This window comes from Ipomoea nil, unplaced genomic scaffold (assembly GCF_001879475.1).
Source record: "Ipomoea nil cultivar Tokyo-kokei standard unplaced genomic scaffold, Asagao_1.1 scaffold2279, whole genome shotgun sequence".
In the NCBI taxonomy this organism is placed as follows: Eukaryota; Viridiplantae; Streptophyta; class Magnoliopsida; order Solanales; family Convolvulaceae; genus Ipomoea; species Ipomoea nil.
Genome location: NW_017618707.1, coordinates 3258505 through 3286351, shown reverse-complemented (window position 1 = coordinate 3286351; position 27847 = coordinate 3258505). Strand labels below are relative to the sequence as shown.

At 36.5% G+C, this 27847-nt stretch overlaps 3 protein-coding genes and 1 long non-coding RNA gene across 6 annotated transcripts; 2 read left to right on the top strand and 2 right to left on the bottom strand.

Moving 5' to 3' along the window:
• The first annotated feature begins 2475 nt into the window (after window positions 1-2475).
• On the top strand, window positions 2476-3082 carry LOC109150490. The gene is made up of 2 exons (XR_002049149.1): window positions 2476-2672; window positions 2803-3082. It is a non-coding gene; the product is annotated as an uncharacterized LOC109150490 (long non-coding RNA).
• A 3221-nt stretch (window positions 3083-6303) lies between these two features.
• On the top strand, window positions 6304-13944 carry LOC109150481 (flowering time control protein FPA). The gene is made up of 4 exons (XM_019298394.1): window positions 6304-6541; window positions 7077-7400; window positions 11124-12361; window positions 12615-13944. The coding sequence occupies exons 1-4, from the start codon at window positions 6539-6541 to the stop codon at window positions 13750-13752; spliced, it is 2703 nt and encodes a 900-aa protein (XP_019153939.1). The 5' UTR covers window positions 6304-6538; the 3' UTR covers window positions 13753-13944.
• Window positions 13945-13957: 13 nt separating this feature from the next.
• On the bottom strand, window positions 13958-21211 carry LOC109150480. Of its 3 annotated transcripts, none has more exons than XM_019298390.1 (22): window positions 21037-21211; window positions 20426-20917; window positions 19999-20228; window positions 19771-19860; window positions 19020-19154; window positions 18790-18908; window positions 18279-18443; window positions 17929-18034; window positions 17610-17715; window positions 17405-17515; window positions 17014-17177; window positions 16822-16939; window positions 16470-16694; window positions 16199-16389; window positions 15857-16027; window positions 15581-15683; window positions 15360-15497; window positions 15106-15264; window positions 14805-15011; window positions 14518-14712; window positions 14343-14414; window positions 13958-14252 (listed from the first exon to the last, which is right to left on the bottom strand). In XM_019298390.1, the coding sequence occupies exons 1-22, from the start codon at window positions 21085-21087 to the stop codon at window positions 14094-14096; spliced, it is 3507 nt and encodes a 1168-aa protein (XP_019153935.1). In that variant the 5' UTR covers window positions 21088-21211; the 3' UTR covers window positions 13958-14093. The 3 variants fall into 3 exon arrangements, with proteins under 3 accessions (XP_019153935.1, XP_019153936.1, XP_019153938.1); XM_019298391.1 differs by having other exon boundaries at window positions 15581-15686; window positions 15860-16027; XM_019298393.1 differs by having other exon boundaries at window positions 15860-16027.
• Window positions 21212-22388: 1177 nt separating this feature from the next.
• Window positions 22389-25530, bottom strand: LOC109150565 (transmembrane 9 superfamily member 12-like). Its single transcript, XM_019298503.1, has 2 exons — window positions 25310-25530; window positions 22389-24803 (listed from the first exon to the last, which is right to left on the bottom strand). Exon 2 carries the CDS (start codon window positions 24729-24731, stop codon window positions 22755-22757), a length of 1977 nt encoding a protein of 658 aa, XP_019154048.1. The 5' UTR covers window positions 24732-24803; window positions 25310-25530; the 3' UTR covers window positions 22389-22754.
• Window positions 25531-27847: the final 2317 nt, after the last annotated feature.

Here is a 27847-nt window from a genome sequence, read left to right as displayed (position 1 = left end):
TTCAAATATATTACTTTTTGATTTTTTACTCCAGATGGCAGGTTCGATGCCGCCTATAGCGGACACCTCCTGGATTGCCTTTCACCTCTCGTGGCGGAATCTATGACATGCAAGAAAATCTTGTCGTGACTTAAGGACAAGAGTACAAAGGGTTTAACTCCTCACGGATTGCTCCAATCTTCGAACGTTCTTAATAGTGAATAACACCACTTTGCGTTTGCATCTTGGTTTCATCGTCAATGAATGTCGGATCACTATGTCTACGTTTGCTCAGTGCTTAGTTAATTTTGTTCCTAAATCAACTAATTTAATTGCTCATTAGTTAGCTTCTTCTGCTTTTGCTCAAACTAGTTCGTTGTACTGAGATTCTATCCACCTGACTCTATTTTAAACTTTCTTTAATATATCATTCATCCTTATGGTTGCTTTCAAAAAAACATATGTACGTACTCAGATATAATAAAGGACCAAATTTTATATATATATATATATATATATATATATATATATATATATATATTCCGTATATATTAATTATTTTAGTTTTGTTGCAAATTAAATATTAGCTAGGGAAATGCATGCGGACTGAAAAATTGGTTTTTGATTTAGATAAGAGGAAATGGAATGAAGAGTGGATAAGATTTGAGATTTGGTCCAAGCAAAACAAATTTAAGAAAAAGGCAAATTAAAGCAATGCGGCGTAACCCATAATGACAATGACAAATGTAATTTCCGGGAAGCTATTGAGCAATAGTTATGCTGTGCAACCGAATGTACCATGCGCATGGTGCATACGGTTCAAAACGACGTCGTTTTGATTAAAAACGCGCGTCCCACTTTAAAAAAAAAAATCAGGTTCGACTCTCAGCAATAGCATTATTGTGGATATATAGTTATGAAATTGTGGTTATATAGTTATGAATTTATGGATATTTAGTTCAATCATATATTGTGGATATTTAGTTCATTCATTGTGGATTTTTACTTCATTCATTCATTCATTGTGGATTTTTACTTCATTCATTCACTGTGGATATATAGTTATGAAATTGTGGATATATAGTTATGAAATTGTGGTTATATAGTTATGAATTTATGGATATTTAGTTCATTCATTGTGGATATTTAGTTCAATCATATATTGTGGATATTTAGTTCATTCATTGTGGATTTTTACTTCATTCATTCATTCATTGTGGATTTTTACTTCATTCATTCACTGTGGATATATAGTTATGAAATTGTGGATATATAGTTATGAAATTGTGGTTATATAGTTATAATTTTCTGGATATATAAAAATGCTATTGCCGGGAATCGAACCTGATTTCTTCTTTAAGTGGGACGCGCGTTTTTTTAACCAAAACGGCGCCGTTTTGCAACCGTATACACCTTGCAAGGTGCATTCGGTTGCACAGCATAATTTGCGGCTATTGAGTACATAAGACTGATAAGAGTCCTTAGGTGTTGTTTTGCGTTAGACCACGTGTGAGTAGTCTAAATTAGTGCTGTCAATACGGGCTGGCGGGGCGGGGCGGGTCAAAGTTCGGCGGGCCGCGGGCCTAAACGGGGCGGGCTAAAAAGCCCGCTCCTAAACGGGTCTGGGTTTGATAGGCTCGGACCGCCCCGCCAATGGCCCGCGGGCTAGGCGGGCCCCCGCCGAAACCCCTTTTTTAAAAAAAAAAATTGTTCATCAAACATCTAACTAATTAAAATAAATTGATACATAAGTCATAACTCACATAAAACATAATAATCAAATATTAAATATTACATAAAGTTCAAAGTTCATAGTTTATCAAACATCAAACTAGTCACAACTACAAAGTCCAAAAATATTACACATAAAAATAATTTTAAAGTGCATATTTTATATAAAATAAAATAAAATAATGGCGGACAACCCGCGGGCCCGCACGGGGCGGGCCGCGGGCCTAAGCGGGGCGGGCCAAGAAAACCCGCTCCTAAACGGTCATCTATTTTCAAAATCGACGGACTAAGCCCATTTTGACGGCTCTAGTCCAAATTGTAGGAGTCACATTTAAGCTCGTATCATACTCAGACTAATCTCTATTAATTCGCACTAAGTCCACTCAATTAAGGAATAAAGTGCTGGCCATATTGATTTTCTATACAAGAAGGGATTCAAACTCTCAACCTCTTTTAAAGGATAGGAGTACACGGTCACTCACGTCAACCAAGCTGGTATGTAAGCCTTGTTTTAAATTAAAGCATTGCTCCTTTCAAAAAAAAAAATAAAAAGAATTAAAGCATTGCTGGTTTTGCTTCGTTTAATTTGTTGCTGGTTTTCATTCATTTGAATGACCACATGATGTGCTAATGCTAAATGATTTGGCACTATTAGGCGTTTACATGTGCTGAGATTATTAAATGTTACTGTAAATGGTACGTACATACTACACTTTAATTTTCACATGCAGCACAGTCAGCAAATTTTGTTTTAGGCCAAAAGCTGCTTTACAAAAGCACGCACTAGTGCTTCAATGTATAATAAAACTTGCTAATATAAGCTTGAAAATTGAAATACTTAATTGCTTCCCCTATTATCTCCTTAAATCCTTAGCTTCTCCCTTCTCAGCAAAATATTTCTGCCAATACTACTAAACTTCAAACAAGTGTTCAATCTAAAAGCTCCTAACACTATCCGAGAGGTGAGACGACTATATTATTTTGTACGGTTGATTTTTAGGATTATTTTTCCTAAAATTTAAATTCCATTATTATTTATCTATTTGTTGTATTATTCTCTCCTACTTACCAATTTCGTATACATACATACAGAAGATTAGATAGGGATGGCAAGATACTATGTTTTGGGGGATGATGGTAGCCATGCCGCCGCCGCCGCCGCCGCAGGCAGTAGTTTTGGTTTAATGATGATGTTTTGCGCGGTTGTTATGTCTGCCATAATCATAATTCCTATGCTTATCTTTGCTTGTGGAGACTCTAACGACGCCGATGATGGCAACGCAGCAGGACATTCCGGCGGAGCAGGCGCGATTGCAGCCACGGCCGGATCAGCTTCTATTGTTGGAGGCGGCGGCGGCGGTTGTTAAATATGTATGTATATATATGTCTATGTGTTTTATATTTTTGGTTAGAAGGAAGAAATTATGAAGGAAATGAATTGTGATTTTGTATGCCGGAATAAAGTAAGAATACAAATTATGTTATTTCATAGGAATGAATAAAAATATTGAGATTGAGAAAAAAAGTAATATAAAAATATTAAAATGTTAGTGTGTAATAATAATAATAAGAGTACGTAGTAGTACCATTTCATTCATTTTTTCCATTTTCACAATCATTGAATTGCAAGTACTCTTGAATTGCAATTCAACAAAATGAGAGAATTGTAATTTCTTGAAATTGTAATTCCTTTTAACCAAACATTGTAATTGGGATGACCATAGAATTATGGTGAAAGTAAATTGCAATAAAATATATGTCTACCAATCAACCCATTATATGGTGTATACCGGCCTGGCGTGAAATATAATTTGTGGTGCAGAAGACTGAGTCTATATATCTATAATAAACCTAATAAGAACCAATAAAGTTAGACCTCTAACGCGAAAAAAAAAAAAAGTAATGAATGGTTCATATTATATACTGAGTATTTTGATTTTAGTATTTATTATTATTATTATGCTTACTTTACATTCTATTATATCATCTAAAAAATGTTGGTATAGTTGATTTTGCATTGATATATGTCAAGATATCGAAGATATTTTGATAAATTCTAAAACACTAATTTAAAAATAGGAAATTGTCAAATTGGCCCCCTAAGTCGAGTGGATAGTGCAATTGAGTCCCCTAAGTGAAAAAAGCTCCATTTAGGTCCCCTAAACCTGTAAAATTGTTCAATTAAGTCCAAGTTGACTTGTTTATCAGGTTAAATGCATACGGTGTTGACACGTGTCCTGATTTTTTTTTTTTTTTTTATTATTAAAAATATTATTTATTATAAATTAATTAAAATAATAAAAATTATTATCAAACAGAATTAAAAAAAAAAAAAAACAAAAACAAAAACAAAAAAAAAGTCGTGGCCGAACGGCCACGCCTGTCAGGCATGGACAACCCGTGGCTGTTTTTTTTTTTTTTTTTTTTTTTTAATTAATTTGAATTATTATTATTATTATTTTAATTAATTTATAATAAATAATATTTTTAATAAAAAATAAAATAAGGACACGTATCAACACCGTATTCATTTAACCTGATAAACAAGTCAATTTGGACCTAATTGAACAATTTTACAGGTTTAAGGGGCCTGAATGGAGCTTTTTTCACTTAAGGGACCCAATTGCACTATCCACTTGACTTAGGGGCCAATTTGACACTTCTTCCTTAAAAATATACATTGGACATCAGATTATTCGCACAATGCGCGTGTGATAACTAGTGTCATATTATAAAGTAGAATATGTACTGTGATGTTTGGCGTGCAAGTTAAGCATGTTATAATTGTGTATATGTAGCCTCTCACTTCATACAGTGTGTTTATTTCCCCAAATGAGTATTTCTAGTGTTTGTTTAATTATTATAATAAAATTAGTTATTGTTAATTGTTATTGCATTATTGTACATTTGTACAGATCGGAGTATCAATTGATGTTTGGAATAAATTAAATGATTGCATTTGCATGCGGGCAGTGGTTGATACTTTATACAAGATCACAGCTTCATCAGATTCTCGATCTGCTATTTGGAATTATAAAATAACATATAAGGTCATCAATTTTATTTATGCTAATACAAATATTATTTTCACTAATTATTACTCCGCAGTTTACAACATGTTTAGTTACGGGAGAACCAATTTTAATTTATAGAAAAATAGATAACAAAAATTAATTTTTTTTCATAACTAACTATTTTTCAAATATTTGCAAATTTTAAAGGAAAAATAACGGATTTTTTCATGAATGGTACGGTGTACGTATGTATATGTCGATGTGTTTTAATTGTTGGCTTGTTAAAAACTCAAAAACTTATATACTGCGCATGTATTAGTAATTAGTATGTCTTTGGCCCTTAACCCTTGATTCCTTGAATGCTAATCTTGTGTAACACTATCCCTTACTTTCAATTTATATTTAAGTGATTCAGTTTGTTTTTGGCAATTTATATCCTACACAACGGCGCGCGTTGCACTGTGCGCCCAGATGCAAAACGACGTCGTTTTAATTTTAATTTTTTTTTTTTAAATTTCCCGCCCCAGTGTATGACAGTTAATTTTTTTTTTTTTTTTTAAATCCATGTTCAAAAATGTACATAATGTTATACTAGAAAACACATAATTGTATACATGAATGTACATAATTATATAACAAAATATACATACTCTTTTAAAAGATAATACACATAATCTAACATAATACATAATAAACATAAACTTTTAACATAATACACACAAATTTTCTGATTCGGATGTACATAATTGTATAAAAAGAATGTACATAATTGTATAAAAAATGTACATAACTGTATGAACAAATATACATAATCACAGCAACTTCCTACTGCGCCTCCCAAAACGACTCCAAAACGACGTCGTTTTGGGAGGCGCGCGGCGCACAGTGCTACGCGCGCCGTGGTGTAAGGTATAACGATTGCATATGATTAGTCTAAGTATTGTAAAAGTTTGAATGTGCCTCCTAATCTCCTATAGTTATGGTATACTAAAGACACCTCGTATTCTAACAAAAAAAAGTACTTTTAATCAGTGTTGCAAAAATTCCGTATAGGCACTGGCCTGCCGCCTAACGTATCACGATAATCAGTGATCTAGGCGGCCGGCGCCTAGGCGTCAACTAGGCCTCGTAGGCACCGACTAGGTCGTCTAGTCGGCCAATTAGCTATTGTTCCATTCTTTTTAAAATGGATTATTTCACTCAAAACGATATTATTTTGAGCGAAATAACGCTAAATTGTTCAAACTCTAAATTTTTTTAAATTAATATTTAATATTTTAATATTAATTATTATAGTATTTAATAATTTATAATTATCAAGTCTTAAAAAATTTAAATAAAAAAATAAAAAATATTTATTTATATGGGCGCCTAGGCGCACCGAGCGCCCAACGATTTTTTTCAAAAATGCTTTTAATATAATTTTAAAATCTATAAATTTTAAATATTAATATTAAACTTAATATTACAAAAAAAAATTATAAATTTTTTTAGTCAAAGTCTTGTTTTTTTTTTTTTTTTGAAAATCCGTCAAATTCTTGTTAATTGAACCACACATAAAATTTAAGAACTGCCCCGGTATCGACCCGCCTATATTTGGATCACCGGATACTCGGTCCGACTTTTTAACAAAGCTCGAAGTCTGAAACCCTAATCTACTCTGCTCACACTTATGGCTCTCGTTCTCTCCGGAGAGTCAAAACTTTAATTGCAAATCTTACATTCAATTCTTCTTCGCGAGGACAACCTTTTGTCAGCTGGCTTCATCCAAGTCCGGATTCCTGTGGTTAAACTGAATTTGTAGCCCGAACACAATGGTATTTCTTCTCATCTCTTTTTTCTTCCATATACTACAATCAGTGGCGTAAAATTTTTGGTTTGCTTGCAAGCTAATTTTTCTGTCTGAATCGTAATTAGTAAATTGCTTAAAGCCCGAAACTGAGTTGGGTTGTTAATTGTTTGACGGCAAAGCTGTCGGGCAAATTGTCCCAACTATATGGATACTGTGTAGTAGAAACTGAACTAATTTCGTGATATGTCAGAATCTTTTGATAGCCAATTACCTAGTAGGGGTTTGTTATATGAGCTTAATAGGCCTGCTACTGACCACAAAGATCCTACTTTTATGATTGTATTACCTTGCATGTTGCACAATTGCACATCATTCATTCTGAATCAATATTTCCTTGGGCACACACAAAGTGTCATTCTTCTCTTGAAAGTTGATTTCCTTGTTCTAGCAGCTATTTGAGGGGCATATTTTGTTATCTGATCATGTCTGTGATCTGCTTTGATTCGTTTGAATCTTAAATTGTTAAGATAGCTCAGTACTCTTACCTATTCTGTTTGCAGAGTGGTAGGGGTGGAAGGGATCGTCCTCGGAGGGACTATCCTCCGAGAGACTATCCTCCAAGGTCAGAGGACAGAAGCCATCATAAAAGGAGCAACCCTCCTTCAAGACATCTTTGGATAGGAAACCTCTCTCACAGTTTAACTGAAAGTACTTTCACTAATCATCTCCTGCGTTTTGGGGAGCTTGACAGCGTTGCATTTCAGCCAGGTCGCAGCTATGCCTTTGTTAATTTTAAACATGAGGAGGGAGCCTATGCTGCTATGAAACAACTCCAAGGTTTTGTTATTGCTGGAAATTCGCTTAGAATTGAGTTTGCAAAGGCGGTTAGTCTTGTCATCCTCTGCCTGTTTTCCTTTTTGAATGTATATATAAAATTGTTGGCAAGATTTCAGACTTCCTTGACTTTTGCCTAAAAAATTAATTCAAGATGCATTTTACCCCCTTAAAATTGGTCTCTTAAATAATTTTGAAACTTAGGAAAAACCAGCATAGGAGGCACTGTAAGTTGTTCTGGTTGAGGATTGCCTCATTTTAGTCAATTGCATCACCATGTTCCATACACAATGATTTGCCCTACCTTCCACTTAGTAGCAGGGCTTCATCCTCAAATAATATTGGAACTGCTGTAAGTTTTCCAGTTGAAGTGCTACTCAATTTAAACAGTGCATTACCATGGTCCATTGACCACAATGTGCTTTGCCTTCCACCACATAACACAGCTTCTTCAATCGATGTCTGTTACTTCATGATTATATGGTTCTCAGCCACATGCCATCTCTTGGTGTTATGAAATATGCTATTGCCTATCCACTACCACACACATTGTATATGGGGGGAAATTATGTTATATTGATGAGGAAAGCAGTCCACTAAACAGGTTGTTCTTTGTCTTTCCATCACCAACTCTCATGGCTATAAACTCCAAATTCATGCAAACTTTCCTTTTATATCTAGGAAATAACCTGTAGCATGCACTTTATTGCTTCTGAAAGTTGGCCTTTCTTTGGACAAAGTTTTCATATTCCCATAAATATCATTTAAGTGTTTCTTGATACAATTTTCCTTTTAAATAATTGAATGTACCCTCAGTTGAAGATGTTAATCAAGTAAATTAAGTTAGTGCTGTGACGTTCTCCACCATGGCATTCATTTTATCACTTTTACGCTGCAAAGATTTTAATCTTCAAGTAACTTGCTAGTCTAACTTAATTTGCAGAATCATAATTGTCTATATGACTTGGCAATTTAATTTCATTGCATATCAATTTGATCAATAATCCATGTGTTTTAAGATCTCCTTTTGCACAAGAAAATGGGAGAAGAAGTGGCCTCTTTTGTTGCCATCAAGTTTGAAATTCATGCTCTTTGAGCCCACACATGTAACATATCAGCTTGTGATCCCATCAGATATAAGAAAACAAAATATCAACTGCCTGCATTCACTATACATCACATAATTCAACTCCACCAAGTTGCAATGTCTATGTGCTAGACTTCTGCATATATGGAAAGGAGCAAGATCATTGACATCCTGATGTGCATAATCATTTATTATAGTATTTCCAACTTCAAGTGGCATCTCGGATGTCACTATGCAGTGTCTTAGCCTCTCACTGTATACAGTGTTGTACACAACAACCATGTTTAAGCAAATAGTCAGTCGTGCAAATTGAGGCAGATAATTAGGTGACATTCTCAAAAAGTTATATTTGAGGGGTAATTTAACCAGTTGATATGATTCTTTACCTAGAGTAAAGATAATTGGATTGCCTATTTCCTCAACGATTCATATGATCCACTTCTTACACATCATACTTCTAACAGAAAACTAAGGTGATTGGTTATTGTTGTGCACAGCTGTGCAGGATAAGTAGCATAAATGGTTTAGATTATTGTAGTTAAATCCAGAATTTTCCATTTAGCTAAATCCAGAATCTGCCAAACCTGAATGCCTCAGACATCACTAACTCTTTGTAATGTTGTGTAATAAACTTGAATTACTATATAGGAACTAGGAAGAACTCATGTCATCAAGAATCCTGTTCTAGCCTTCCCTTCCCCTCAAGAAATGAATGCAAAAAGAAAGGGAGAAGCTGACAAGCAGAAAAGCATTAACATATATCTGCCAATTTATGCCATATGCTTAATTTAATAATTTATGAATAGACTTGCAGCTTAATTATGGACCACTGCTAATTGATGAGATGAATTACTACTGGAAAACTTAGTACAGAGCTTTTATCACAGTAGATGTTAATTAAGCAGGTCTAGATTCAAGCTCTTCCAACTGAGTGCACGTTGCAAGGAAGCCAATCCTCATTGACTGGTCCTCGTGATATTTAGTGATTGAAGCTATAATATGCCAGTGATTTGTAGTGTGTGATAGCTGTGTGAAAAGTTAACCCCACTGGAAGTGTGAAACTCAGTGAAATTGGAACTTCACTTTAAGTAAGCAATCCATGCTCAAGATAGGATTGGTTATCCCTGATATACGACATCTTGTATCCCATCCTATTATTTTTAAACACATAAAAAATGCTGTTGCTCGGATGGCTAGATAAGATTTTAGTTGTATGGTACCAGTAACCAGAATGTAATTTATTGAAGGTTGATTTTCTGACATGTTGCCAGTCAGCCAATGTTAAGGTTGTCTTATACACTTGGTAAATGCCCATTGTTGATCACATAGCATCCAAGTCAGTGAGTGATCAAATACAGAACCATCTTTCCCATGGAATCCAAGTCACTGAGGCATCAAATACAGAACCATCTATTGCAAGAGCACAATTACTTTCATACAAGAAGACAATAGAGCCAGGGAATAGGACTTTCTTACAGTGGTATAGCTCAAGCAATAAGCCTAAGAACAGATGACATCAATTTGCTATTTTTTTTTTCTCTTGTGACAAATCAATCTGCTTCGGTGCATTACTGCATTTGTCCAAGAGACATTCAACATCTTAGTTTGTGATATCAAACTCATATAGGTTTTTTGCTAGGATACTGTGGTTTTAATGTCCCTTTCCTATCAACCTAATTCCAACTTTTTTGCTCTGCTTTTCTCAGTTAATTTCCCCAGAAATTTGATGAAGCCTCCTTTTTGATATAATCTTATGATTCCAAATCTACTTTTATCTATTATACCTCAAGTTCTCAACTTAATGGAGCTTGGAACTATTGCTAATTTGAGCATACTGGAAAGCAGATTCTGCTGCTGGCTCAAGCATTTCTTCCACATATTTCCATTACAGCAGAGTTTTTGTGTCTGTACTATTACATTGTTATTTGACAAAACTTCATTTTATGTTCTCCTGATTGAGGGTTATTATTGATTTATTGCTTCAAGCTATATTTCTAGTAGAAATAACTTTAGTTCTTGTGATTGGCATTTGGCTGCTCCTAAATATTTCTGAAAACAAGTTTAACAGCATGGTTGTGATCCTACTTGAACAAAATATTACATTATGTTTTACTTTTACATGAAATTAATACCAAGAAATATGTCTACCATTTTTCTCTATAAATGGATGATTGTCTTTTGTCTCAATTGTGATGTGTGTTTAAAGATTTTTGCATAGAAAAGTTTTGGAAAGTTTACTTTTCTCGTTCTTCTCCTTGCTCTTCTCAGCTATGTGGTTTCTTGATTCTTTGTTGTGTTTGCATGCCTTGTTTGATGATTTGAGTGACAGGTGACATATATGGTAATAAAAAAATATGGTGTAGATGGTCAGAATCTTATTTTGCAAGTCTTGGTTGGTAATAGTGAAGAATACTGCAACAATATATTTTAACTTGCTTCTTGGTTGTATGTATCTTCACATGCATTCAGGCTTCTATCTTTGCATTGTACAAGAGATTTTTTATTTTATGTTTTCTCATACGAATTATCTGTACAATTGTTCCCTTTTTATGTTGTGCCTCTTTTACACCAACTCATCAACTTCTGATTATGTCATGATGGTAAAACTTATTTGGCACTTCCACTTTTAGTTTGTTGAGAAATGTTATTGGAGTCAGATCTTCAATTATTTGGTTTCTTATAACAGGAAAAATCATCACCACTACCTCGAGGTGAGGAATATTTACTACACCGAGATGAACGCCCCTCAGTTAGGGGCTCCCCACTTTCACAAAGGGAGTCAAGAACACGCTACTCTAGTCTTGACCCACCATATTTGGACAAACTAAACAAACCAAAGGCAAGTGATAGAAGTGCAGAACCCAGTGCGGTCTTATGGATTGGGTTTCCTTCTCAACTGAAAGTGGACGAGTTTATTCTAAGAAAGGCTTTTTCACCATTTGGAGAGATAGATAGGATTACTGCATTTCCTGGACGTACTTATGCATTTGTGCGATTCAAAAATGTATCAGCAGCTTGCAGGGCAAAAGAAACTCTGCAGGGAAAATTATTTGGAAACCCTCGTGTAAATATTTGTTTTGCCAGAAGTGAATCTGGTACCTCCAACCGGGATAGGAGCTCAATGAATTCTCCACCATCCCCTCATTTCAGGACACATGAGTACCAAGGGTCTTCTGAGAACTTTCGACAGGATAGGAACTTTGGTAATGTCACTGGAGATCATGACCTGAGATCTCCTCGTTTTTACCTGGACTTGGAGTCTAGTGATCCTCATCTGGCTAATTATGGTAGAAAGGAAAACTTATGGGCTGGTGAGGATGGTGGATTTGAGCAGAGGAGATACTCAGCTCTGGGCTCTGAACGGGGGCCACCAGGACATGCATATGAACTCCAAAGTCCTCCAAGGAAAAGACTTCAAGATTTCCATGATTTTTCTCCTCCCCAGTTCCCTCGCCGAGATACATTCTATGATGATCAATGGGACTTGCCAGAGGATGCCTTGCTCTTTCATGAAGCAAAGAAGCTGAAGCCAAGCTCCTATCATCCTGACAATGAGCTTCCAGAATATCCTTTGTCTGATTCAGGACGGTCCAAGCAGAGGATCTACCATGATTATCCACAAATTGAAATCCTTGATAAAAATTTTGATTCTAGGCCTGTTGATTACAGAAAAAATCCTGACCGCCCAGGTCCATCAAACCTTCCTTATGGTGATGAGAATGATAGGTGGAATGCATCTCTTGAAGGTTTTCAGAGGGGTTCACGTCCTTTGGCAACAAATTCTGAGCGCAGAAGATTAACTCCAGAATCACGCCCATCATCTGTGAATAAAGAGTGGAAATGGGAAGGTACTATAGCTAAGGGAGGAACTCCTGTCTGTCGTGCTCGTTGCTTTCCGGTTGGACAACCTCTGGACATGAATTTGTAAGTAATAGTGTAATAACTAATCCTTTCAATGGTGTCCTCTCATTTTAAGGAGTGTGTACAAGGATATTTATATGAGTAATAAAAAGTACTTGATACACTATAAAGATAGTTAACCAATTTACCATACAAATTTGGAAGAAATGGGTTGACATAAGTTATGCGAAGATTGATATTCCCGTAGCTGTATTTAAAGAAATTGCAAATATATCTGTGTTTTGCTTGTTATTAAGCAGCTTGTGGAATTCTGCAGGCCTGAATACTTGGATTGCACAGCAAGGACTAGTTTAGACATGCTTGCAAACCATTACTACCAGGCCACTGGCTCTTGGGTTGTTTTCTTTGCTCCAGCAAACGATCCAGACATTTCATTTTACAATGAATTTATGAATTATCTTGGGGAAAAGCAGCGAGCAGCTGTTGCTAAATTGGATGATTGCACTACTTTGTTTCTTGTACCTCCTTCAGAGTTCTCAGAGAAAGTGTTGAAAGTACCAGGAAAACTGAGCATGTCAGGTCTTATTTTGAGGTTAGAGCCTTCTGGTTTCAGTTATGATGAACTACATGGTGGACTCGAGAAGCAAGACACCAATCTTCCACCATTTCAGGGGATGGCATCGTATGCAAATCCAGCATCACCAACTGGGCGTTTTCCGCCAGCATCATCTGGGCCTTATCCATCAGGTCCATCTTACCCAACCATGGAGAGGGCTGTAACTAGGAATTCACCATTTGTTAATGCTGCTGGAGCTTCACCCGCTTCATTTTCTGGTTCGTCTCATCCCAATGGTAAATTTCCAGACCCCAGTAATGCAAATGGACATGAATATAGGTTCCATCAGCGGAACCAGGAAATGCAGAATCTGAATTCCAGCACACCGAATATTGCTTCACAACCATCCTATAACTCCATCAATTCCACCATCACTCAAGAGTATGATTTGGCTGTGCCCAGGATAGGACATGAAAGTTCAAACGTTCTCAAGTCTTCCATTCCTTCAGCAACCGCAATGGCACTTCAACCTGAACAACTGGCACAGTTGACCTCGTCTCTTCTTGGTCAACAGACTCAACCAATGGTTGCAGCTAGAGGCGAGGACTTTAGGCAGCCGGGTGCCATGCACCCATCTGAAAACACATACAGGCCTATGCAGAATTATGTGCCACCAAACAATCATATACCTGAGTTTCCATCATCACAATTTGCTCAAGTACAGCCACAGCCGCAGCAACAGGTGACCTCAATGCCTCCCGTTCAGCCCGGTGCTCCATCTAACCCACCAATGCAAAGTTCTGGACAAGACAACTCAGACCCCGAGACACGCCTGCATGCAACATTGCAGTTGGCTGCAGCTCTTCTTAAGCAAATTCAACAGGGTAAAGGGAACTGAGAAGTGATTTGTTTGTTGTCTTACTTGTGTCCTCCCCAATTGTGTTATGTACCTTAAAATGAAGAGAGTTTTCTATGCCTGCATAACTTTTCCAGTCATATTGTTTGTATCACTTTCTATGTGAGTAGTAGACTCTTAAAAGTTAGACTCTTCGTACTGCAGTTCAGAAATGAAAATTTTACTTTTCAAGCTTGTTTAGTAGTACTGAATCAAAGAATTATTTATTACCTTGACTTTATTAAGTAAAGTTTACAAAAGAATATGCATTTTAGGTACAAAACAATATATGGACAGGACAGCACAAAAAGCAAGCAGCCATGCAAAATGCAATGCATGTTTGTTTAGAAATACAAGTAGTTTGATGAGTCTGTTCCATTAGTTGTGTCTCTGGAAAGAATAGATCGAGCTTCAACTATTGAGCGAGGGGGCTCGAGATCTTTCTCTTGAAGAGCATTTCCTTGCAATCGCTGCATCTGGGATGCAAAAATGTCGTCCAAAATCTGCAAAACAAATATCCTGTTTTTAGAAAACCAATTGCTTGCTTTGACAAGTTTTTGTTATACGTATAGTTTTTCACTCGAATTTCATACCCCGAGAGCATGATATGATCCATTATACCAGACTCGATTTTCTTTTCTGCCCTCCAAAAATTTCAATACAATCTGGTGAAAAATGAAGGTTTAGTAGTTAGTACACATCACAACTAAGAAGAATAGCCATAGTTGCATGGACTTAAGTTGGTTGGGGGGTCAATAGTATACTAACCTGTCCCATTTTGTCCCAGAATCCCCGGCAGATTGCAATGAATATTCGGCTTGTAAACGCCTCCTGCAAGTTGCATATGGAATCCGAGAGCTGTGTGCTTAACATTTGCATTCTTTCACGGATTTCAGCCTCTCCATCGGCTTCTTTAGTCTCCTCTAGGATCCTTTGCAACCGTGTGCTCCTGTTGGCTTGCATCTGGAAAAACGAATTCATTCTTTTGTTAAAGTTTTAACTGCAGCATTTGGGATTCATAGGGCAAGTATCTGTTACAAAAATTGGGTGTTTACATTGCTAGCAAGCTTGACAACAATTGCCTGCACGTAATTTTTGTATTTAGTTCTCAGCAATACAGTAATTCCATTCAGCTGCTCCCCAAATGTTGTTTTCCTGTCTCCATTGCCAGGCAGGTAGGATGCCCATGACTTCAAAATTTCTTCAACTTGACAGTGGAGAACATCCAGAATTCTCTTCATAGTATTCAAGAAAGTCCCCAACTGGGCATATGATGATCAAACAGAGAAAAAATGTCAGATTTATTTGATCTTTTCTTGTTGAAAACAACTGTGTCTCACTCAGCATTCGACATACCTGATTTGGGATGCAATATAGAGTAGTTGACTGCCTTCTTGCTAATTTCTGAACTTGCATGCCAAGCCTTTTGGGAACACTATCCTTCAAGGGAGTCAATATATCACTATACTGTTTTTCCAGTGCTTTTATAATTGCTCTCTCGACATTTGCAACCGCCTGTAAATATAGGCTAGGAAATATTAGCCACTAAAAGTTTTAGAATATCAGCATAGGAGGAGATGTAATTGTTTCTGAATCACACTCGAACGTACATTCTCCAACACCAGTGTATACTGAGGCCACCGATGAATCACTACTTCATACTCAAGTAACATTTGTTTGACTTTCTCAAACATTTCTTCAGCAAATGGTGAAGTTGAATAATTTGTAATTACTCCAGACCATGGCACCTGAAAATGGTTCTATTGTAAGAGAGGATGCAACTTATAATTAAACCTATACTCATGATGATGCTTGATAAAGAGATATTTACCTTCTCTGCCTTGCAAAGTTCGAGTAAATTAAGTTGCATGTCCTCCACCCAAACCATTATATAATTGTGGTACAAGCTTCTTGAGTCTACCCCACCTTGCACCCTGTTGAAAATATGAAAAACAAGGAGGGCAAAATAAGGGTATTGAAATGTTTTTCTAAAGCTGCTAAAAGTTACATGTTTACAGTTTTGACCCACAAGAATCACAAATATGCATAACTGCAAAAATAAAAAGTTTTTCTTTGAGAAAGAAAGAATGAGAGAGTTTAGCTCATTAACCTGATCTTCCATAACTCTAGATTCCTCTCAAAATCGGCAGTTGCTATCAGAAGCTCATTTACATGTGGCATGGGACTTGATGGAGGGCAAGCAGCAAGAAAAGCTCTAAGTCTCTTACACAACTCAGTGCTGTAGACTGCTGTCGTGATGCTTGAGAGGTCAATTGAACTGAAAGAATTAAGGAGACAATTTCACCTTTTAGTGAACCAGCTTTTATAATGTAATAATTATACTGAAATTTGAATAATGACTGCATTATAGTTGTTATAGTTTAAGTTTCCCAAGGCATTTTACAAGACTTCATAAAAAGATGCCTGCATTAGTTTATGTTTACTTTACCTTGGTAGTATGTCCTGATTGTGAATTTTGATATCTGCCTGGATTTCATTGCTTATGTTGATGCAGAGGTTCTTCATCTTAGCATATGCCGTTGAGATTGTTACTGAATCCATAACGAAACCTTCTGAACTTGTTGACAAAAACTCGTCAGTTTCCACCATGAGCTTTCTACACCTCTTTGCAGCTGCTGTCTGTTGTTAAATCACAATTTAATTAGAATTGTGAGTAATGAACCATCAATGATGCAATAGACTCACATGAAGGCACCCACCTGCAAATAGTTTTTGAGGATTGTCTGAGAGTCTTGGGCAAGAATATCATGAAGAAGCGTGTAAACGTGCACTGCAGAAGCAAGTGCTGGTGCTGCGGTTTCTGGTATGGGAGCAGAGATGTCTGCCAACCCAGTAGGAGAATTTTCATCTAATGATTTGTAGTTCTCAAACACGTCTGCCAATAGACTCTCTACACGTGTTTCACAATCCAGCAATATGGTTTTCTGAAAGAAAAAAAAAAAATAATGAAAGATTATTTGAAAGCAGAATAGCCACCAAACAAGTTTCCTCATTGTATTATGAAAAGCTGTAGCAGTAGTGGATGCAGAAAAGGCGGCCAAAGGAGCATACCTCTTGTCTCGTTAAACTTTTCTCACTTCGGGCCTTTATGACTGGCACAAGTAACTCATGCACGAGCTCGAGACAGTCTTTTGTTGGAGTGGCAATATCCATGACATGCGAAAGATATCTGTGCAGTAACAGTTAACGCAATGGTTCACAAGTGATAAGTTGGATGTGAATATTTGATATGTTGGTACCTACCTCAGTTTAGTATATGAATCCGAGACTCCGTAATAATCTGAGAATTCAGCCAGCAACCATTTCCAGGGTTCGTCTATCCCCAAGTTTCGTGCAGAAAATTGTTGAGCACGCATTGCAGCCTCGAGCAACAGATCATACGCAAGAGTCTCCACAATAGGTCCGCTCTGCCACATATCAGAGTTAATCACATTTAGATTAAGACACAATTTTTGAACAATGCAGTTTCAATGCTTGCTTTGAAGTAACAACTCCAAGAGGATCAGTGTGGAAGGTCATTTACTATACACTTTTTTTATGCTGAGTAATTGCCTAAAAAGTAGACAACAAAAGTGATTGTTCCAACTCGAGCAGAATACGTATGATAAAAGGCTCAGAGTTTGCAAATACAAACCTTTAGATGTGTCATCTCATCACTTGTGAAAGTACTATTGATATAAAGCTGGACCTTCCCGACACACTCATGATCTTCGAGGTAAATTGGCCACCACCGGAGCTTATCATTCTGTAAAGTGATGTAATGGTGTGATCAACATTCATATTGGAAACAGTAAGAGTGGTTGGTACAATTTCGCAAATCAGTGGTTGGAAGAACATACAAGGTTGTCAAGTGTGGATGAAATTGGAATTGTAGCTTGACCTAGAGTATTTTTCTTAGAATCCTGGACTTCAACCAAAAGGGCATCACCTTGATTCTCGGGAAAACTGCAATCATTATTACATCGTGTGTTAGATTACAAGTTTGTTTTTCCACAATGTCATTTGGCTGAAAACTGTTTTTCTTCTTGGAAAGGTGAAACAATGAAAAGTAAAATATACTTTCAGCAATGCACAAGCTACTAAAGATCAATGATAACAGAAAAGATGGGAACAAAGTTTCAAGAAAATTTGCACTATCAAAATAAGTTGACAACTCACAAGTCATGGTAGTCACCAGTTCCTGGCCTCAAGGAAACAGCAGAACCTGGATCAACTTGAGTATCTTCCGTTGCACTTCTCAAGAGAACCAAGCACGAAAGTGACTCTGAGAGCAAAAGATAGCAAGAAGCCCATAGTTAGGCTACAATGTAAAGCCCCCAGAAGCATTTTATAAGATAATCATTCATATAGAATCAGCTAAAGGGGAGGATAATGAAAGCCAATTCCTTTCAGAGCATTTAAGATTTCATAAGAGATAGTTTGTCCACTGTATAAACGTTTTAATGAACACCTTATTGTCTGGCACCTTAAAAGCCTTCAATGACTTATTATAGGTTGAGGTTACAGACCTTCAGATGCCAACACAAGTGAATGAAGTTTGAGCGAGCTGATTCGGTTCTTCACTACTGATGAAACATGCCGGACATAGTCTGCACCCACTTGCATGTAAATTGCTCCCCTAAGTGAATTTGTGCTCTTAAGCTTCCTCCGTGGTAAGACTCTGAGTTTTCTAACTGCCATCATTTGATGATTTGTAAATTATAACAAAAATGTTCGACTTGAAAATATGAATGTGACACCATTCAATCAAAATGTATACTCAGTCTAATATCATTTAGTAAAAATAAAAAAAAAAAGCAATTGATGTGACTTGAGAAGGAACCATGCACAATGCTACAACATTTAGAGTTAATGCTAAACAAAATAAAAATTTATTGTGTTTATATACATAAGAGTATATCAGCCTTTTAAGCATGCTTGTGAAGTTCTTATAACCAACTAACATCCATTTAGAATGACAAGCAAGTGCAACCGAAAGAATAAATTGGATCAAGTCTGATTATTGAGTTTAACTTCTACCTTCCACACGCATCTTTCCAACTGCCTTTCTTACTTTCATGGGCAGTGCTTGTTCTGTAGTTTTATTGATCCTTTCTGTTGATTGAACATGCCGTGGTTGCAACAAAAGTTTGTGTAGTCTAGAAAGTTTTAAGGAAAGAATAAACATAAGAAACAGAAAAGAAATTGAAAATGTATATAGATTACACACTGAAAGTAGAGTTCATAAGACAGCATAGAAGGGTACCCACCCAAAGGCACTTCGAAGTAGCTTGCATTCATCACGTAAAAATTCAGGTGCTTCCGTGCAACCTCTTGCCCATGAATTTAGGCATAGTCGAATGCAAGCATCGTAAGCTAGGAGCACTTGCCATGCATTTTGACCGCTGTTGTCAGGGAAACGAAAATTGTCAAATTTTACAAACAATGTTTAACAAATATATACTTTAATTTGAAGTTGAAGTCTTGAATATGGTAAGCTACTCAAAAAAGTATTAAGAACTGCAAGGGACCTAAACTGTGACATTTGCAATTCATATGAACTGTATGGTAATCGACAATTACAGAATCTACCTTCAGTACATAAAACATGAAAAAACTACTACTGCAATTGATTATTTACATGACATCATGTAACCATTATGTTACTAATTAGATATGCATGAAACAAACAACAACTCTATAACTAATTTATTTTTGAAGGAGCTGGTCCTAAAATAGAAGGCTGTTTTGTTAAGTCAAAAAATATGCACCAATTAAGAAAGGTTCCTTATATACATAAAAGGTTCATGAAAGAAACTTATTCCTTGACATAAGAGCTTACTTACTCAACGTAACTTGAAGGGAATTGCAAAATTTAGCATTTCAAGAAATAATTTAGACAAATAAATATCTTCTTCTTCTACCAAAAAAGTTAATGTTCCTAAAAATGGTTCCTAATACCTTACAAGAGATAAACACACACACACACACACACACACACACATGTATGATGAGTAGAACCTGGTGTCATAATGTGGTGAATGTTCGATTGCATTAGCTTGCTGGAAAGATGCCTTTGGTTCCATCTCCCCTATATTTGCTTTATCTTGCCTGCACCCAAAAATCTGTTAGTGCCTACTTAACCTTACACACACAGAGGGAGAGAGGGAGAAAAAGATCAAAAATTTAAAATAAGAAAGAAAAAGCACACTCTCAATTGCAATGATGATAATAATTATCATATCATACCCTTGAAAAGTTCCAGAATTTATTCTCTCTGACAAGACTTGTTTACTTCCACTGGACGCCTGCATAGTTATCCCATCATCATTCAACGTATTTATTTCATCAGTAACATGCTCAATTCTCCCAGATGCATCTGCAACTTCAGAGTGATGTGCTTCTGTTCCAATATCTACAATAATGGGAGGGGCACTGGGGGTCCCCAACTCATCAACCAGCTTGCCAATCGGTGTAGCCTGCATTAATAACCAACCAAGATAAGCCTGTCTTATTAAGAGAAAAGATTCAACAATAACTCGAAGTTATTTTGAATTCAAATTTTCATAATATTGAGTTTAGTATTAGTATATAAAATGTATATATTTAGAAACTATATTAGAATTGATACTAAACATGACTAGTAAAACGGGAGAGTATGTAAATTGTTTCTTACATAGGCACTATGCGGTTGGACTTTTCCTCGAAACTGACAACTGGAAAGGGAAGCAGAAGCAAGACTCGTCGCACTTCCCAGAAACATTGATTCACCATCAATAAATCTCTTAGTATTCCCCGGAACTTCAATCCGAAGATTCTCCTTCGAGAGCCCTCTAATCAGAGTAGGCCTAAGGCCCAATCTTGGATTCGAATTCATTTTAAACATTTCTTCATCAGAGTAGTGCAAATGAAGCTCATCTGGGGCCGAAGCCACACTCTCGCTATCGTTATCATCACCATCATAATCGTCCTCATACTCATCATCGTTGCTGTCCGTGCTTAGAGCGGCAGTACTGTGAGCACCCAAAAGTCCAGAGTGGAATTTCAAGGGCGGCAAAACATGTGAACTACTACTACTGTACGCTAAAGGGGACCTCGGAATTGCGTACTTTTCGTCAAGTTTATCAGTTAACGGTGATCTAGTCTGAGATTTTTTTACATCAGAGCCCTGCAGCACCAAATATAAAGTTCCAAAATTGAGAAAATGAAAGGGGAAAATAATGTTGCAATGTAACAGAATTTTGAAGAAAATGGATGAATTTGATAAATGTGAAAATGAGGTAAGACCTGTTTGATCCAGCTGATTGCAGACTCGTCCAATCCTTCAGTGAACATCATTTCTAAACTGGCTATTTTCTTCGCAAACAGAGAGAGAGAGAGAGAGAGGTATGAAAAAGTTTGAGAGTGAGAGCGGGGAAGAAGAGAGCAGTGGAGCTGAGACAGAGGCCAGCTGGTCTCTTAGCTCTCTAGCCAACGGCTAGTTTGAAAATTGGAGAATTTTTATATTTATTTTTAAACGTCAAACTTTATTTATTTGGAGATTTGCGAAAAAAGCATTATAGCCAGCGGCGCTCCCTGGCCGACAAACCCACCCCCCATTACTATTTACTACTCCGTATTTAGTATTTAACAATTTCGCATATTGTCATTTTTGTTTCTTTTATCTCTGTCTGTGACCAATTGAACTGCTGATAGTATTGTTATTACTCGTTAACTAAAAATTCAATGCAAAGTGTATTGAAAAACGATAATATTTTAATTAATTTTTCTTCTCTCACTAAGGTTGAATCCCCAACCTCAAAGGTTTCTCACACCCCCCCAACCTCAAAGGTTTCTCACACCCTTACTCGACTTTGGAGAATGTAAATCATGGTGACTCAATGACTCAACAGACATGGTCAAATGACGATGTGCACAAGGAATCTGTCCACTTTAAATTTATTTTTTATTTTTTTGGAAATTAACTTCGCTAGAGAGAAAACTGATAAAATTATTCATTTTTCTTTGTTTTTACACTATTCTTTAATCTAAACTAGAATTTCTATTTGATGAGCTCAATCCTACTACAAGTCAAATCAACTTGGAAAAAGAGAAACCGGACACTATCGAGAAAGGGACACTACAAATAGGAAAATACTATATATATATTCATATTTTTTACCCCTAATTTTTATTCTCACACAAACTTTTGAGATAGACATTTGTATTGAGATACACATGAAAAAAATAACTTATCAAAATTCGTCACATAAGGGAGTAAAATTTAGAGACTAAAATTTGAGAGTCCATGTAGTAGAACTCCTACACAACGGCAACGGCAAATTATATCAGGAGTTCAGGACTAGGGTCTCTTGTTAGGTATCTGGAGTCTATTATGTATCTGCAATTTAACAAATTCAATTGCATATTCTATTAATAATTTATGTGTCATGTAATTAGTATGTACATACATTAACTACAAACACATAATTTTTTGAACCAGATCAAGATAAACAAACAATACAATGGTCCATAATATAACAATTATAGAGATATATACGAAGAACTTAAAACAGTTTTTTCTCAAAGAAATATAAAGCCAAAGCAAAGAATAAAATAACAAAATTGATACGAAAATAATCATTAATCAACACACCTCATAAAACACTTCCCCAAACATCTATTTCTTTATGAACATTTCAGTTCTCTAATAAGAGATGTGACAATGGCAGGCAGGCAGAATAAACGGGGGTAGGTGGTAATCAAAATACAAAAGGTGCAGAAACAAAATGAAAAATGTATTACACAACAAAGACAAAACAACTAAATCACAAGTTTGATAATACATAAATCTATAGCTGCAAAAACATAAAGGCCAAGAAAACAAATTCATAGCAACCTGAGATTCGGAGCATCTGTCAGTCTGTGTGTAAATGAAAAGCGGGGGGAACAAGAAAACTTCCAACTATGCATGAGCAAAGCTCCTTAACTACTACCCAATAACAATATAATTGCTATCTAATTACTCAGTCAATCTTCACTGACGAGAAGAGGTAATGGACAAAGTAGAATGATGTCAGGAAACCGATAGAGCCAGTAGCAAGCATGATTGCAACTGCCATTAACAAAGAGTAGCCGATATAAAGTATGGCAGAGACTGGCCCGCTCAGACTCTGGAGATCGAACACAAGGTAATTCACGGAGTATAAGAACACATAGAGGGCAACAGAGCCTGAGGCAAAGAATGCTTTCCACCACCACATCCAGTCCTCAACACAAAGATGCATGTAAGTGAGGACAACAGAAACTTCCGCACAAACGATCACCAACAGGAGGAGGACAATGAGCAGAAATCCAAAGACATAATAGAACCGTCCAAACCAGATACTAGAGAGGATAAAGAAAAGCTCAATAAAGAGGGTTCCGAAAGGAAGAGTTCCAGCCCCAAGAACAAGAAGCCATGATGGATATTTGCGTGCTGGGATCTCCCTAGGAATCTGGTTAGTCCGAACAGGGAACTGGATAGGCTCAGATCTTGTGCCAAGGAACCCTCCCAATAGTGTCAGAGGCACAGAAATGCAGAACCAGAGGGCTAAGAGTTCAAAATACAATGAAATAGGGATTGCACCAGTGCTGTTGCTTCCCCAGAGAATGAAATTTAGCACTGTGAGAATAACAAAAGCAATCCCTGGAAAGAAGCATGCAGTTGCCCAAGAGACGGATCTCCACCCTTCTGAAGTCCCTTTTATAGTCCTCCACAGTCGAACACCAACATAACCAGCTGCAATTCCCAAGAATAGATAAAGCAATATCATCCCAGTTAGCAGCATACCCCGAGAAGCTGGTGACATGAAACCAAGGGCCGCAAAAACAATAGTTACCACCCCCATTCCAGTAATCTGAACTCCATCTGCAATCATTACACAAAGTAGCTTTGGGTGATTTGGTTCTCTGAAGACATCACCTACCACAAGCTTCCAGCCTGAAAGCTCCTCATTCATCTGTGCCTGAGCTTCTTTGTCCAATTCCTCATACCTGGTTAAATCTCTTCTGACCGTTCTCAAAAAGATTACAAAAACAATGCCAGCTAAGAAGACAATCACCATCAATGAATTAAGAATTGAGAACCAATGAACCCGAGAACCTTCCATCTTCAGATAAGCATCCCACCGAGATGGCCATCTAGTGTTGCTTTTCACAAATTCAACCTCATAAGTGAATGATATTTTCTCCTGCTCCCTAATAATCTGAGACTTTTCAAGATCCAATGGACAATTTATAGAACTAGCATTGTCATACATATGGAGTTTTGACATCTCATCAGCATCATACTTAACACTACACGGAGTCACCTCGAAACCAACAATTTCATACCCAGAAGCCTTCTTATCAGTCTTTGTAATAACACCCATACCTTCTTCTCCAGTACCAATTATCTCCACGCCAGCCCCCTCATACTCATGAATCAAAACCTTGAATTTAAGGTGGTTAATGATGTAATCTTGATTATTATTTTGTGATGTGAACCCAACAGGAAACCCTGTCCATTGAAACTTCACCCCATTTTGGGTAGCATACCTCAGAGCAGGCAAGTTATCCAAAATCATATTCACCTGATAAAGGTCACGGGTCCTTTGTTTCAAGAGCTTTACATGGTGTTCATTTAGTGGACCAGTAGTGCAGAGGTACAGTGTTTCATTGACATTCATGCGGAAACGGTAGGGAGAGTTGTCAATTTGATCTCCCATCAGCAACTCTCCAACATTCTCAGCACTTTTTTTAATGCCACCTGGAGGTCTACAATAAGGAAGATCATAGTAGCTGAATGGAAGCTCAGTCTCAATTGAGGTCAACGAGTTCACTTTGACAATAATTTGGTCACTAGGCGAATACGTATGCATGTAGGTTCCCGGTAAATAAAACCCATGGCATGCATGTGAAATGAGGATGAAATATGAGAAAGCAGCCAAGTATCTCCTCCTCAATATTGATGATGATGCCATTGCTATGAGAAGGAGACAATCTCTTGAACCCCTGCTGGATCTAAGCAAGTAGTGGTGCAGAAACCATCAAATCTACAGAATCCGGTATCAGAACCACTAATCAATGGTATGTTTGAATATAATTCATATGTGAAACACAAAGCAAATAAGAAGTGAATAGACACGGTACTCGGCACACAGAACATAAGAATCTCAAAATCAAAATAAAAAAACAATACCTGATAGACACAGCTACATGAACATGTATAATCGGAATTAGATCGGAAAGAACAGACTACGAAAATGCCGCCGAACATGTATTTTATTGCAAAACAAGCAAATTTGTTTCCTCAAAATTATAAATACTCAAAAGAATCATATTTCCAGAACTACAAATCTAAGCACAGATCTATACCTCACCGAAGCATATTCAACTACCTACACAACCAACTCGCAAACACAGTTACTAGAGATTCTACGCGTATACACAAACCGAATAAGTGCAGTAACATGCAATTCCTCGAAGTAAAAACTAGTGAATTCAATGTAAAATCAAGTAGATCTAGTAGAAAAAAGCGGGAGTTGATGAATATGCTTACCGGAAATGGATCTGGAAATGAAAGGATGGAATAGATCGGACGGATTAGGGCTTGATGATTCTGATGGCGGAGATGTGAGGGAGAGAAGAGAATAGAGAAGGGCGGTGGCGTGATTCTGAGATTTCAGTTGAAGGGTCCAAGAATTTCACAGATACAGCGGGAGGCCGGCTGCGTTTCACGTGGCCAGGGCATTGGCTTCGGTAAGACTACACTACTACTGTACGTCTGTACATTATAACTGCACACGTAATTGCACCGTAATAAACTGATAATAATACTCTGTATTATGTAATAATAATTAAGGAAAAGTGTCAAATTAGCTCCCGAAGTCATTTAAATAGTGTAATTAGGTCTTGTAAGTAAAAAATTAAAAAAAAAAAAAAGTTTCATTCAGATATCTTAAATCTGTAAAATAATTTAATTGAGTCCAAATTAACATATATAGCAGATTAATTCATCCCAAGTTTGACACGTGTCACTTTTAAAATAATTGAACCGCAATTGTCTGTGCGAGGACAACCGATGACTGCCTCCTTCACTGACAGTCGTAGTTGTTTAGTGAGGACAACCACGACTATCAAACACGAGGTTGTTTAGTGAGGACATCCACAACTGTTAAACATGAGGTCCAGATTTGGACTTCAAACGGCCTGGAACGAGCTCTCGTTCCAAATAGCCATGGCCGTAAAAAAAAAAAAAAAAAAAAAAATCAGTTTTTTTTTTTAAACGGCCATGGCTGTTAGGGGATGGCCCCGGATAGCCATGGCCATTTGGAACGAGGGCAGCGACCATGGCCACCGCCCTCGTTCCCGAGCGTTTGAGATCCAGATCTAGACTTCATGTTGACAGTTGTGGTTGTCCTCGCCGGACAATCGGTAGTTGAAATTTATTTTTTATTTTTAAAATTGTTAAGTCATTTTGAGTTCTTTTCTTTCTCAACCTACTGAAACACAAAGAACCAATAATGCCTCGACTGAAGCTCGAACTCACAACTTTCCAAATGGAAGTTCAATCCAAGTACCATTAGACCACATAGTCTTGGTACAGTTGTTATATCATAGACCGCGGTGCATGTGCACAGCGGTAAAAAACAGCGCCGTTTCTTTAAGTAAAGAAACGGCCCGCCGTTATAGTTAACGGAGTCCGCTTGTTTGGTGTATTAAACACCAACTGACACTACAGTATATCTAAACCGACACTGCAGTTATATCAAAATGATACTGTAGTTATAGTGAAATGAAACTGCAGTGTATATAAAATGAAACTGAAAAAATTTCACATATTTGAGTGTATATTGTACAATGAAGCTTAATTATATCAAAATGATCATGTAGTTGTGTTTTAATGAAACTATAGTGTATATAAAATAAAATTAAATAACATTTTACATATTTGAATCTATAAATATCGAGTGAAACTATAGTTATATCGAAATGAAATTGTAGTTGTGTTGAACTGACACTGCAGTGTATACAAAATGACACTGAAGAACAGGGTTACTTTTTGCAAAAGGGTACGAAACGGCGGAAAACAAACACTGTTTATTTTCATTTAAAAAACAAAAGACGCGCGGTGCATGATTGATCATGTACCGTGGTGCATGATATAATTTGCCTTCTTGGTAGTCATGATAAGTTTAATTACATGGTTTTGTGTTGTTCAGGAATACAATTACAGTATCTTGTTAGTTCAATTTCTTAATTACATTTTGGTGTATTCGTTAAGCTTAGCCTTGATGTAGGTATCTCTTTTTCAAATGTCATTAATATGCCTTAACATATTACTATGTATTTATGTACTATCTTCTTCTTCGTCTTCTATAGCAGGATCTTCAACATCAAAAGTTGGAACTACTCGTGCTGAATTTTAAATTAAATAAATATGTGTAATTTAAATTTGTTTGAATTTGAAATTAATAATTTATATATATATATTTTTAATTAGAATTTGTTTATTGTTATTATTTTTAATGCGATGCTTGAAAAATTTGTGATTTTAATATTTGAATGATTGAAATCTTGTATTATAATATATTTTATTTTATTTTATTTTTAAACTTAAAATTAATCATCCTATATACATTTAATCTGTCAAACTCGCTATAAGCATATTAGATTGGATCGGATCTGCACCCCTCACAACCTCATGAATGTGGATAATAGAGTAATTTTTAAGCTCAGGAACTTAATTGCATTTTGGTGTAAAATTTAAAGGTGTATTTGACCGTGACTTTTCCCTAAAGAAAATACTACCATTGATCAAGAGTAAATACTCAAAATAGTCCATCGACTATAGCTAAATTCACAAATTGGTCCTCGACTTTCAATTTCAACCAATTAAGTCATTAACTTTGCAATTTTAACACAATTTGATCCTCTGTCTATTTGATCGTTTGTTGACTGTGATTTTTGAAGATATATATGTAATTTTATGGTCCATCGACGGGGTTTTAAGGTTCCGGTTGCATTTCCAGACCGCACTGTTACATTTGAATCTACTGCCGAAAGCAATCTACCAAATCCCCGGTCCGCCTTTCTT